This window comes from Cibotium barometz, chromosome 13 (genome assembly GCF_041138505.1).
Source record: "Cibotium barometz isolate CiBa-2024 chromosome 13, ASM4113850v1, whole genome shotgun sequence".
NCBI classification, from domain to species: domain Eukaryota; kingdom Viridiplantae; phylum Streptophyta; class Polypodiopsida; order Cyatheales; family Cibotiaceae; genus Cibotium; species Cibotium barometz.
Window position 1 is genome coordinate 51,731,989 of NC_141058.1, and position 13,661 is coordinate 51,745,649.

The following is a 13,661-nucleotide window of genomic DNA, read 5'->3' on the forward strand; positions in this document are numbered from 1 at the left end:
ATAGACACAATCACCGCCCGCGTATCAAGAACGCGACCCACCGACCACCGATTACCATCCACTTATGATGGACCTAGTATCCGAGGGAATATTCCTCATACCGTCACCTCGGTCAATGGTTACAAGCCGGGGTTCCCACTAAAGACATGCACCATGGCTACTCCTCATAATGGAGGCCTAACAAATGTGCATTATACATCAAACTGAGATATATGCTGAGAGGTAGGCATTGAGTGTATACTAACAGAATCAATGTCATCACCGAATCAGTGTGACGATGGTGACGTGATATGATATATAGTGGATCCATGTGATCTGAAGTAGGACCTAGCTTTGCATGAGTCTCAATTGCGGTTTCCCACAACTCATATGAACCAAGAATAGACCTAATCTTGAACTTTAGAGTGTAATTTATCCCATCCAACTTTCCATCACTAAATGATGGAAGAAGCGCAAAAACGGTTATGTTATTTGTAAGTTGGGCCATCTCTCCAAATCTTTCTTCAAATAAGCATTCTCTAGAGCCTATGCTCTCATACAATGTAAGAAAATACAATAGCGAAAGCACAATCAACACAATCCAAAGCATTGAATTACAAAAAGAAGTGGAGAGTAAATAATATCACTGCTTGCAAACTTTATTGCTTGTAAACCTTGATGGTTGTCCGCCCACCCATGTGCTTCGAGTAAGGAGCTTTGATGGCGACCTAGATAGACTTTGAACGGAGGATGTCTTGCTTACAAGAGTGCTTAAATACAATAAAACTTAATGACAAACCAAGGCTGCTAAACTAGTCTATATATATTACCCAAGGTCGGCATGGAATTGAGTTGGCCACATCGATCAACCCATGACTTGGTCCAAAATGACCAACCGACCATATCATCTGCCTAGGACCATATTAGACTACGACAAAATCCTATAGGCACCTTGCACTCCCATGGCCATCTAAGATCATCTCTCGACCACAATCCAAGAAGTGTGCGTCCTCGATTTGATGTTTAGCACTCACTAATGCAGTCACATAGCCCACACAACTATGCATCCTACTTGGCAGAGTTCCAAGTCTACATATAACCACATTTGGCCACTATCTAGTGTCTAAACCGAGAACCACATGGTGCTCTAGTACTCACCACAACGGCTACTCCTCATATAAGGGGTCTTACAAAATAGAGCACATTTGTCACCCATAGTAACAACATGAGGGTGAAGCATCGAGACAATGCCTCTCAATGTCTAGCCGTAGGTGAACTACCTCTTCGGTCCAACATTGAGTCGATGAAGATGGCACTCCAACAAATCTCTCCCAAGTGCCTTTATGAAAATATCTACACAATTCTCTCTTGTTGTTGGGAAGTAGATAAGCTTTAAGTCTATCTATAATAAGCTAACACACATAATAATATTATTTCTCAATGTGCTTTGTGTGAATGTGAGGTTCTTAACAATCGCTATGTAACTCTGATTGTCGCACAGTTACACTATTGCTCCATTTTGAGCAATACCCATGTCTCCTAAAATCCTTCTCAACCAAACTGCTTCATAGGAAGCAAAGCATGATGCCTTGTACTCAACCTCTATAGAAGAAAGTGCCATTGTATGCTACTTCTTGTTGATCCAGGATATAATTCCAAACCTAATAAGAAAACATTAACCAGAAATAGATTTTCTACAATCGTAATCTCCTGCCCAATCTAAGTCATATCCAATGGTACGTTTGACATACTTCAACACCCGTAACCTTACCTTCTAGTGGTTCTCTCGAGACTGATTTGAGAATTTGCTAAGGATACCAACAATTGCAAAGTTGATTGCAGGTCGTGTATTGCACAAAAAGATCAAACTTCCCACCAATTGCAACCAACTACAAAGTTGATATTAGTACCATTGTAGGCTACTTCTTGCTAATCTAGGATATAATTCAAGACTACTAAGAAAACAATAACTAGAAATAGATTTTCTGCAATTGCAATCTCCTGCTCAATTTGAGTTAAAAAATCCAACCAAGGAATTGTTTGATATGTAAGTGATGCTATACCCAATAGCACCTTTGATGTACTTTAATCCTACCTTCCAATGGTTATCTTGGGGCTGATTTGAGAATCTGTTAAGGACACCAATAATTACAAAGCTGATGCCAAGCCGTTGAGACAAGCTTTTTATGCCCTATACAACTAGGGCATGGACTAACTTAAAGGAGGAAAAGGTAGATTGAACAATGGCAAGAACAAGTAGATGCAAAAATAATTGTGCTTATGATGCAATTTTTTTGGAAATCTAGTTTCTTTTTAGATAGTGTCTAGGAGCTAGCACAATCTGGTCAGACAGGAAGTTGTGATGTACGTATGCTAGTCTAAAACGTGGATATACACCTTTGTGTCGGCCAAGGTTATGAATGTAGTATGAAATCAATCCAATTAGCCGAGATAAGTGGGTGGATTACCATGTGCCTACTAAAAAGGTAAGCCGATCGCGTTGATGCAAAGGAAGATCCAGAAGAGCAAAGGAGTCAAAAAAAGGAACGAGAAGGGGGGAGATCAAAGGTATTGGGCGGCAATCCTCTTTTGAAGGAAGGTAGATTCTATAAAAAAGCTTTGTCTGAGGGTCGCGAGGATACAACAAGCATAAACCCATTAGAGTGGATACACAGCTTGTCGCAAGGACACGACGGGAGCCAACCGTGAAGAACACAGAGACAAATAGAGAGAGGAGAAAGAGTGGAGTGGAAGAAGAGCTCAAAGTGAGGAGCACAGAGCAGTATGAGTAGGTGTGGGCTGGGCCAGAGCAGAGAGAGTGAGTGAGTTAGAGGATCAGCTGAGGGTTGCCATGGGCAAGCCCAAGATCTCTGACTGAATCTCTGTTAGAACTTGGTTCCACCCTCGACATGCTCAACTGCAGTTTGTATTTGAAGAAGAAGATATAGAGAGTGAGTAAAAGAGAGAAATATAGAAGATGGCTGAAGAATCCAACAAAAAGATTTGAAGCTGTGGAGATGAAGATGAAGAATTGGAGAGCTGCTAGAAGGAGCTACCTGTATAGGTTCCCTCTGTTTTTTATATTTTGTTTTTCTTGTTTGAGCCAGAGTCTCAGGGCTGTTGAGACTGGATTTGATTTTGCATATATGAAGAAAACAGGGTACTTGGGGAACCTTGCACACTGACTAGACTGCACTAGACTACCTAGCATACCCTGATGGCGACTCACAACTGGTCCAGGACTAGGGCTCACAAAAAGCTCATTGTACATCACTAACCCAAAACTTGCACTTAGGTGTATCCAACGGTGGGTGAACGTGACAATTAATCTATTAAAAAAAAGGAGACCTAGAGAGTGAGAGAGGCCTCTCAGTAAGTCAAGCAATAGTCATCTTCTCATTAGCGCCCGAGCATAAGTTGTCACTATGTTTCAAAAGAGTCCAGACTAAACAGACGATTTACTCCGCAACCAGACTCCATTCAAATGCTTGAAACAAGATATGCTGAAAGGGTTGTCTGCTTACGTCATCAAACATCCATGTATCATTATCACCATCAGATCTGTTGGTAGAATATCACAGCCAACCAGACCCCTCTACTGATTGACCAATGGGCTGCCAGGAATTTTCAGACCAATGGAGATCACAAAACAGATGTGTAAGATCCCAGGCATAATTTCTTTTAACACTTTATTTTGCAACAAGGCACGTGCCTTTTGAACTCTACATAGTTCCACGACGAAAAAGGAATGCCCTTTACGATAGCATTCCCACATGCGAAACATTCCGGTCCGGGATATCAGTCAAAGGGCATTTGCTACCTCTTTCACACAGACTATTCAAGAACAGTAACAAATCATGCAGTTTCGATAAACACAGCTTGATTTAAAAAAACCCATCCCACCAGCATTGCTGCTAGGCTTAACATCACTGTAGATAAGATAGCAGTTCAGAAACAAGAACTGCTTGTCGGTTGACAATTAAATGATTGATCAGATGTACATTTTCTAACAATGAAAGGAGGGAGCTCAGCTACCATGAACATCGCATTAGAGTGAGAATTCTCTCGAATGTCTATCTAGGAACAAGGATTCCTTGTTGAGCAGCCACATAAGGACATAGATCAACAAACCCTAACCATCACTAAGAACATAAGTAATGTCCAACAATCCCTAGCCTTTACCCAGCTGCCCGGCGACCTGTTTCCAAGAGATTGTAAAAGCAAAACCATGGTGGATGAACATCATAATAGCCCTTACCATCCCATCAGGGTCTCCTTGTTGAGTTTCTTGAAAGATTTGCAAACCCAAACCGATCATTGATGACAGGGACACACTCCGGCCGTTTCATCGAAAGAATCTCACGACCCCCGCCACCAATGCTGTCAATTCTGACAGTAATCTCCTGCCCCACCTTCATGAGGCGCTCAAGAAGGACAACACCGCCTGTGATGCCGAGGTCAGTGGCAGGAAGGTAGCCATCTTTGCCACTTGGTAAGGTTACCCAGTAACCGACGGGGATAACATCCTTGATGATACCCTGCATAGTGCCGGGGTCCCCCTTCTTGAGGCATTTAGCAGGGTCCAAGTCGACACGCCTCGCCTCTTCCTCCATCTCGGCTTGCCGTTGGGCTTGGGAGATGGGCTCCCTTCGGATGTCTCGTCTCAGCACATGCATGGATGATAGGCGAGGAGGGGCCTGTGATGCAGGAGGGGCCTTCCCCTTCAAGGCAATCAAATGAGGGTTAAGTCAAGCTCAATCATTGGCACAAAGCTATGGACGCTCTAATCCTTCCCTTGACTGATAACCCGGCGGGAGATTCAGGTGAATTGCAATGAAAAGGCAAACAGAGAAAAACAGAGAGAGAGAGGGGGGGAGAGTTGGGGATACTTACGGCGAGGGATCTGAAAGCCCTTGCTAGGGAGGCTGCCCCTCTGCCTCCTCCCCGCGAGAAGAGACGCGATGCAGAGCTAATCACAGCAACAGACCTCATCTTTTAAACTAAGGAGCTCCCTGTACAACGTCGCCTTAAACCCTAAGCAGCGTCACAAATAGTTTTTTTGAAAAATTAACACTGCATTTTTTTCAACCGGTACAATTCTTGTTGGCCATTTTTTGTTTCCATGGTAGATCTAAACTGTTTGTTTAGGTTGTCTAGTCCTGGTCATGGTGGATTAAAAATGTTTGTTTATCAAAGGTGCATAATTCACACAAAACTTATCTGAGGTGCATTAATTAAATTGATGAACCTTAAGATAAGTAAAAGTTAATATGGACCTTTATATGTGGCACACATGCTGCTGCCCCCCATCTTCCCCGCCGATCCTCTAGGTCCATTCTCCTCATCTTCCTCTGTTGCGGCCGACTCTCCCCACATGATCCCCTCCCTTAATATTATTCACATAGATACAAATAGTTAGGGCCAAAGACACAACAATACCTTGTTGAGAGAGAGAGAGAGAGAGAGAGAGAGAGAGAAAGAGACAGAAATGCATGTGTAGAAAGAGGAGGACATGATGATCCTAGCGGGTTCAATGAGGTATGTGTGCTCATGTGTGTGTGTGTGTGTGAGAGAGAGAGAGAGAAAGAGAGAGAGAGAGAGAGAGGCATTTTTTCGGCTACAAAGAGAGAAGAGAGGATGTTGTGGGGAGAGGGAGAGAGGGAGAGAGAGAGAGAGAGAGAGCACGGACTGTATACATCCTGTATACATCATAGATGCCAAAAAACGACATATTAATTTTTTGCTAAAAATAGAAAACATTGAAGACCTTTGAATGCCTTCATAGTAGACCTTTAAGAATGTTAATTTTTTGAACAATCTCCAATGAGTTGTCTATTAATTAATTTATTAGATGCTTCCCACCAATAATAATAAATATAAAGTTTGTGCTTATATATTGAAAGCTTCAAACCTTATAAGTTATGAAACCTAAAAAATTAGCTCCTTTCTCATACCCCCTCTCTTGTTACCTCCTTGGCCTAATCAACCCATCCTCATCCCTCATAAAGCCTTACATTGCTCTGTCCCCATGCTTGCTTGGGACATAGGGATGAGAGAGAGAGAGAGAGAGAGAGAGAGAGAGAACAAGCGATCTCAGTCCCCCCCGCCCCCTATGTGCATCACCCAAAAGTTTTGTCAGTGAGACACACACACCCCCACATATTTATATACATCTAGGTGTTTGGAAGACAAGGAGGAGAGAGAGAGAGAGAGAGAGAGAAAGACAGATAGAGATCTTAGACCCCCCCTCCCCCTATGTGCCTCGTCCAAATGTTTTGCGCTTGTAAGATGCATGCGCATGCGCGCGCACACACACACATGTATAGTACATAAATGTATATGTTGACTGCACTTGCATATTGTTGATTGCATCGCATCGCTTTATTTACTTATCCGTTTGTTGATTATTATAATAATTTAATCTTTCGAATGAGATTTAAATTACCGAAAAATATTATTTGGCTGTGTGTTGCTAACTCCATCAATTTGGATCGAGAATGTTGGTGTCTTGAGCTCATGTGTGTGCAGGAACCAGATCAAAGAGATTTGCATGTGTATGCACACTGATAGTCAGAACAATGAAATGGAAGAGGTACTTTTGAAGATCCACCATCTTCATCGAGTAGTGAATCACATCCTTGACATGAGGAGACACCTTGCTAAGGGTCAATCAGATCCTTGGTGTAAATAATTTTTTGGCTTAGCACACTCACATGGTTTTGTGTGCAGAATGGTCCGAGAGCGAATGTGTGTGTGTGTGTGTGTGTGTGTGTGCCAGAGGCTTCTTGATCTCTCGTGTTCCCTATGTGATCGACTCAATGGCAACCACCATCAAGCAACTAAATCAACCAATCATGGAAGAAGATAAATACCCTCAAAGAACCACATGTAGTAGGGTGGGTCTTGTCACATTGTACCTCGCATATGAAAAAATAAACCCTTAAGCTTGATAAAAGGGCCTAGTTAATCCACATAAAGAAACTGCATTTTCCCCTTCTTAAACCTTAATGGTTTAACAATAATAAATGAGTTGAAAGTAGTGCACCATCAATTAATGTTGGGCCTCAAAACCTTAATGACAAGTAATACTTGGTACTAAAGTTTAGCATAGGAGGGAAATCCCAAAAGATTAAGCCCAATCTGCCACCTTTGAGAAAATCTGACAGAGAGAAGAAAACTCTAGTTTTGGACTTGGATGAGACCATGGTATGCAGCATCAAAATACGAGTTAATGGTTTTTACTAAGGTCTAAAGACATTTCATTCAAGTAACAAGGGGGTGACTCCAATAGGCACAACCCCTCAAACAAGGGAGTCCATCAAAAGGTTTGTTTCTCTCCAGGATCTAGAGCAAAGCAGACCCAACACAACAATCGCCAGCCTTCTCCTCTGGTGCCCCCAAAAGAGCTTGCAACGTGGATTAGGGCATAACCCTTACCATTGTAAGCAAAGGTGATGCCAATACTACCTGCAAGTGCTAGAATTGCACACACTCCAATACCTGCATACACGGCTGTCTCTGCAAGATGTGACAAAGAAAATGCAAAACACGCTAGCATCATACGTGCATATGCGGCTGTCTATGCAAGATGAGACAAAGAAAAAGCAAAACACGCCAGCATCACGTCTGCAACACAAGACTAGGCGTAAGAGAATAGGCCGCTAGCCATCAATGTGTAGATAGGGCTATTAACTTCATTCTCGACTTCATCGTTAAGTGAATCTCACGATTGCCTAGATTAATCTTCACTACTGCACGTTGTTGGGGCTAAGCATCATTGGCCTAGGAGGTGGTTGTGTTGTTAGAGGCACAGGAGAGGCAAGCTTGGGCTAATCATCACCGTCATCAATAGCATCATTATCACATTGTTTTGTGCTGATTTCCCTCTCAGCAAAATGGCAAGACAGCAGTCTGTGGTGACATACGAGTCAGGCAATGCCGTGGGAGATGTACACTCACCCACCAAAGTACGAATACCAACTCTCATATGGTCATGGGGACACATAGAACAACACTCTATTGAGAAAACCTTCACTCTCACTCTCTCGGTTCTCACTTTGCATCTATCCACTAACTATCTCACTCACTCTCTCATAAAAAGACAGGATGTTCAGTAGAACAAAGATACTGTAGACTCAATCCACACAATGTAGAGAACAACTCAGAACAATAATGAGATGGCAAGCTTGCTCCTTAATTATATTCGAGAAGCATTTCAGACTAATACAGAGCAATTGCCCACCATTACAGACTAACATTTCTTTGACAAGTGTTAATGTCTGGAAGTGGGATACCGGAGACCCTCAAGCGGAAAATGTGCAAAGCTCACCTTTTACAGATGATCCATAAGAGTATGAAGAAATTGCACAAGTTGAGTGGAGGCCGATACCAATGGCAGAAAAGAAGATACTAGGGCAAACCCCACTTAGACCAGAAATAAAAGTTTTTGATCAGAGGACACCACAAACTGACAGCAGGGGTCCTAGTTGCTCAGAAGAATAGGCAAAAAAACTAAAGAGAATGCAGAAGCACGCTACCTACTCATATGACATATACATCCTGGGGTGGTTGCATTCTAGGTGGAAGCATCCTCCTTCCCTTCAGAGTCTGTGAGAACAGCAATTGTGAGCATGGGTGTTCCGAGTGAAGAGGCTTCCTGGTAAGCTTAACCTTATTCTATCTGCATTCTGGAAATATGGTGGTAGTTCTTTGTTGGCCCTCAGTAGCTCAGAGAACATCACATGTGAGGCTTCAAAAAATGGGTTGTCCAAGCTGGCCCATGGAGCTGCTGAGCTGTTGGACCAGTCGATCTTTGAGGTGCTCATTCTCTTTGTGCAGGGCTTGGTTGGCGTCATTCAATTTCTGGACCTCAACCAATAGCTCTCCTCTTTCCTTTTTGGGAACTCCGAGTGACAACATTGTTGTGCTCTCAGTGGCTAACTCAGCATCGGCCTTTACCTTTGTTAATTTTGCTTGAAGTCTGGCCACTTCTTCCTTTGCTTATGTGAGCTCTATTTTCCATTGTAGTCTTGTCTTTTGGGTTTGATGCACCCTTTTTGCCATTTGCTTTGCCTCTTCTGTTTTCATTTCAAGAGCGGCTCTGTAACTTTCCCAATCTCCGGGCCCTTCTTCTCTAAGCTGATTCTCATTTTCCATGCAATGCTGCATTTTTAATTCCAGTGCATTCAGCTCATTGATGGTGTCTATTTCAAATTTAGTACTCCTTTCAAGCCTTTGTTTGTACTCCTCTACTTGATCTTTGGCCTTATCTCTGTCTTGGAGGGCTTCTCTCAATATATCTACATATTCTCCGGAGGGTGTGGCATCCTGTAACACCTTATTCTTTCAGCTAATTACTTCACGTCCTTTTCCCAGTGCTCCGATTTCCAAGTGGTGGCCTTTAGTGCTTGTGCCAGGTTATCATCCTCATCTTCCACTTGCTTTCCTTTTCCTGAAGTGCTTGTTTTGGGGGACTCTTAGCCTATTGGTGGCTATTGCTGGTGTTGTTGTTGTTGCTGTTGTGGTTGCTTGTTGCTGCGGCTCCCTATCTGCAACATCATCTTTATCCAGGTCATAAATGACCTGTTGCAGTTTGCAAGACATCTGTTCTTGAATTTCTATTAGGGCTTGCAGCGCGCCTGATCCCAAACCTTAATGAGTCTAGCCTTTGCTGTTTTTATCACCGTTGCTTTGGCGTCTAGTGGTAAGCACATAACTTCTTCTTTGTCTTGGTTTTTCAAGGCTTGGGCTTCTGATTGTGCTACAACCACTGCTATTGTGCTATCTAGCACTTTGTCCTTTGGTCCTTGTATGGTCTCAACTCAGACCTTTGCTGGCTTTCTTGCTTCCGCTAATTCTACATGGAGCCCCTCCACCTGAGCTTGGATCGGGCCTTTTAAGTTGTTGACATGGATCAGGCTAGCGCACGCTTGGTCACTTGCTTTTTTACTGTCTTGGCTTTGATTGGTTGCAGAGATTTGAGGTTTTGCGGTCTGGCCATCCTTCCATGGCTTTGTGGTCTTTTGAATTTTCCGCATCCGCCTCCGCTAGTGAGATCGTGCCACAACACACGCTCTGGACTGGCTCTTGGTCTTCCACTTCTGCTTCTTCCAGTGTAATCACCATCGGGTGGCCTTTGTATTTTCTCATCCTGAAGCCATTTACTGTCCTTGGAAAAGGTGTACCATCCAAGTTTTCAAAGGTAAAGGCATTCTAGTTGATCGGGTCTTTCACTATGAATGGTCCAATCCACCGGATTTTGAATTTTTCAGGGTGATCTCCCAGCTTGGAATTGTAGACCAATACAAGATCTCCTTTCTAAAAAATCTTGTGCTTGAGATGCCTATCAGTCCAAGCCTTTCTTCTTTGCTGCACTATCTCCACCTTTAGAGAGCTGATTTTCCTTTCTTCCTCTAAGGCTAAGAGTTCCTATATTTTGCTCTCCCGGGATTCTTCCATTGGTATCTTCTCTTGAATGGCCACTCTCAGACTGGGTACCACGAGTTCCATGGGCATAACTGCTTCCAACAACCCATAGACCAGCTTGAATGGTGTTTGCCAAGTTGAGACTTTGTAGGATGTGTGGAATGCTCGTAGGGCCGCATCTAGCTTCTGGTCCCAATCATTTTTGTTAGCATTTACAATTTTCTTTAAAATCTGGTCAGAACCTTGTTGGTTGATTCTGCCTGGCCATTGCACTGTGGGTAGTAGGGTGAGGACTTCTTGTGATTGATTAGGTATCTCTCTATCAACCCTTTCATTACTTTGTTCATGAAATGTGTGCCTTGGTCATTGACTATTTCCACCGGCAATCCATGCCTAGCAATGATGTCCTTGAAGAGAAACTTCACCACCTCTTCTGTGAAGTTGCTCTTTATAGCTCTAGCTTCCGCGGCCACTTGGTAAAATAGTTAGTAGGCCACAATGATGTACTCACATCTGTTTCTCTTTGTGGGTGGCTTAATTGGTCCAACAAAATCCAATCCACTTTATAAATGGAGATAGTGGCAGTATAGGTGAGATGGGTAATATATATCTAAATCTGTGGGTTGACCCATTTGCTGATAGAAATCATAGTTCTTTGCTTCACTGTTGGCATCCCTTATGACAATTGGCCACCCCACAGGCCTACTTGCAAAATTTTCCGAGTTGTTATGTCTCCACCCATGTGTCCTCTGTGATCCCACAATGTGCTTCTCTTAACACAGCTTGCTCTCATGATCTGGGACACATCTATGTAAGATCTAGTCTATGCCTCTTTTGTAGAGCTGCCCCCAGTAATCATGGTGATATTTATGCTTCTTAAGGCAATTCTCTTTTTCATGTCAACGGTCTATCCCTCCGGAAAAGTCCCATCTTCCAGAAATTATACTATGTCATAATACAAGTTTTCTTCTACTTCAGCTTGTAGTCTATGCCTCTTTTGTAGAGCTGCCCCCAGTAATCATGGTGATATTTATGCTTCTTAAGGCAATTCTCTTTTTCATGTCAACGGTCTATCCCTCCGGAAAAGTCCCATCTTCCAGAAATTATACTATGTCATAATACGAGTTTTCTTCTACTTCAGCTTGCTACTGTGAATAAGTTAGTGTCTGGGAGTTGATCTTCTACACCCCCCAAGGCAGGTTCTCCGGAATCTAGTCTGGACAAAATCTGCCACTGCATTTTTTTTTCGGGTGTGTGCTAGATGGTGAACTCAAATTCTTGAAGTAGGAGCATCCATCTTGCCATTTTTCCCACGAGAAAAAGCTTTGTTCACCAAATAAATGAGTGCTTGATGGTCCACATGGAAAATAAATTTGTTTCCCAAGAGATAGTGCCGGAACTTGTTCACAGCATAAATCATTAAGAGGGCTTCTCGTTCTATTGTGCTGTAGTTCCTTTCCGCCCTTGTGAGGACTTTGCTGGCATAATGGATGGGTTGCATATAACCTTTTTGTTTTTCCTGCATCAGTGTGTTGCCCACTGCTTTGTCTAAAGCATCTACATAAACATGGAACATTAAATTCCATTCCGGGTTAATCATCACCGGTGCAGATCACACCATGCTTTTCAGCCAATGGAATGCCTTCTAACATTTTGGACTCCATTCATACTTTGCATCCTTCTTGGTAAGTGTATATAATGGGTAAACTACATGTGTTAGATATACTTCAAAAATCTCGCATGCCACTTCACCTTGCCAAAGGATCTTTCAAGTTGCTTAATGTTCTGGGGAGCAGACATTTTGGATATGACCTCCGCCTTAGATGGATCTATAGCCAATCCCTTGGCTGACACAATGTGTCATAACAATGTTCTGGATTTTACTGCAAAAGCACACTTGGCCGTATTCAGCTTCAGCCTTGTATCTCTGCACCTCTGCAAACATAGCCTTAAATGACAGATGTGCTTTGCCTTATCTCTGGACACGCTGAAATCATACACAAAAGCTTTTAGGAAGTCTATTAGATAGTCATAGAAAATCTCCTACACCATTCTCTAGAAGGTGGTGGTGCATTTTTCAAGCCAAACAACATAGCAGTTGCCACAAGGACACCCCATTCAATGAATAAATGCGGTCTTCTCTCTGTCTTCCAAAGCCATCTTCACCTAGTTGTATCCGCTGAAGCCATCTTCACCTAGTTGTATCCGCTGAAGCCATTTTAAAAGGAGTACATCTCCTTTCTAGCTACATCATCAAGCAAGGAGTCCGTGAATGGAAGTGGAAAGGGATCTTAGTTAGTTGCGGCATTCAGCTTGCGGTAGTCCACCCGAATTTTGATTTTCATATTCTTTTTGAGGACTACCACGATCGGGGATATCCAAGCAGCTTTTTCCACTGGCACCATGAAACCCACCCTTAGTGATCTGTCAATTTCTTCTTTGACTTATTTTGCATAGTTTGGGTTCATTCTGTACCTCTGTTGTCTAACAGGAATAGCTTCCTCTTTCAAGTTGATGCTATGCTAGAAGAATTTAGAGTCAATGCCCTCCATGTCTTCATATGACCAAGCGAAGACATCTTTGTATTCCTTTAGCAAGGATACCAACTCCTGTTTGAATTTATCTTTCAGTTCGAGGTTGATCTTTACATGCTTTTCTTCTTTTCCATCCCCTAGATTTACCTCGTGTAGTTTGTCTGGGCTTACTTTTTCGGCATTGTTTTCTTGGTTCACCTTTTTCTCTTGCACCCAGTCCCAGATCTCCTGGATCTCTTCTTCTTGCTCCAGATTCTAGGCCCATTTGATTTCTTCTGAGGCTTTTTCCTACAAGGTTTTGCTAAATTTTGAGCCCTCTATCTTTTCAAAATTTGCTTATTTCTTCATTTGATTGTTTGGTGCCTCCTTATTTTCACCTTTTGCTTCTGCATAATGCCTTATTACTTCATGCACATTTAACATGTACAAGGGCACCAAGTCCGGGTGTTCACGGAGTATGCTGTTCTCTTCGCCGTCATCAAAGCCTTTTGACATGTTGAATGTTTCTGCATGGATTGGTCTTTGATGAGCAGGCTTCACTGATCCCCTTGCATCAGAGAGATCAACCTGCACTTTCCGCTTTCCTTTTCTGATGGTGATTCTGTTCCTGCCCAAGTCTTGCATCACCTTGCCATGTCTCAGCTAGGGCCTTCCCAATAACACCTGGTAAGACCCGATGTGGTTTTCTGTGGTAACCACCACGTTGACCTTAAAGTCAACCTG

General features: G+C 42.8%; 1 protein-coding gene across 1 annotated transcript; it reads right to left on the reverse strand.

Moving 5' to 3' along the window:
* Positions 1-3,842: 3,842 nt before the first annotated feature.
* Positions 3,843-5,055, reverse strand: LOC147632809 (uncharacterized). Its single transcript, XM_086807688.1, has 2 exons — positions 4,873-5,055; positions 3,843-4,700 (listed from the first exon to the last, which is right to left on the reverse strand). The coding sequence occupies exons 1-2, from the start codon at positions 4,969-4,971 to the stop codon at positions 4,245-4,247; spliced, it is 555 nt and encodes a 184-aa protein (XP_086663814.1). The 5' UTR covers positions 4,972-5,055; the 3' UTR covers positions 3,843-4,244.
* Between the last annotated feature and the right edge of the window lie 8,606 nt (positions 5,056-13,661).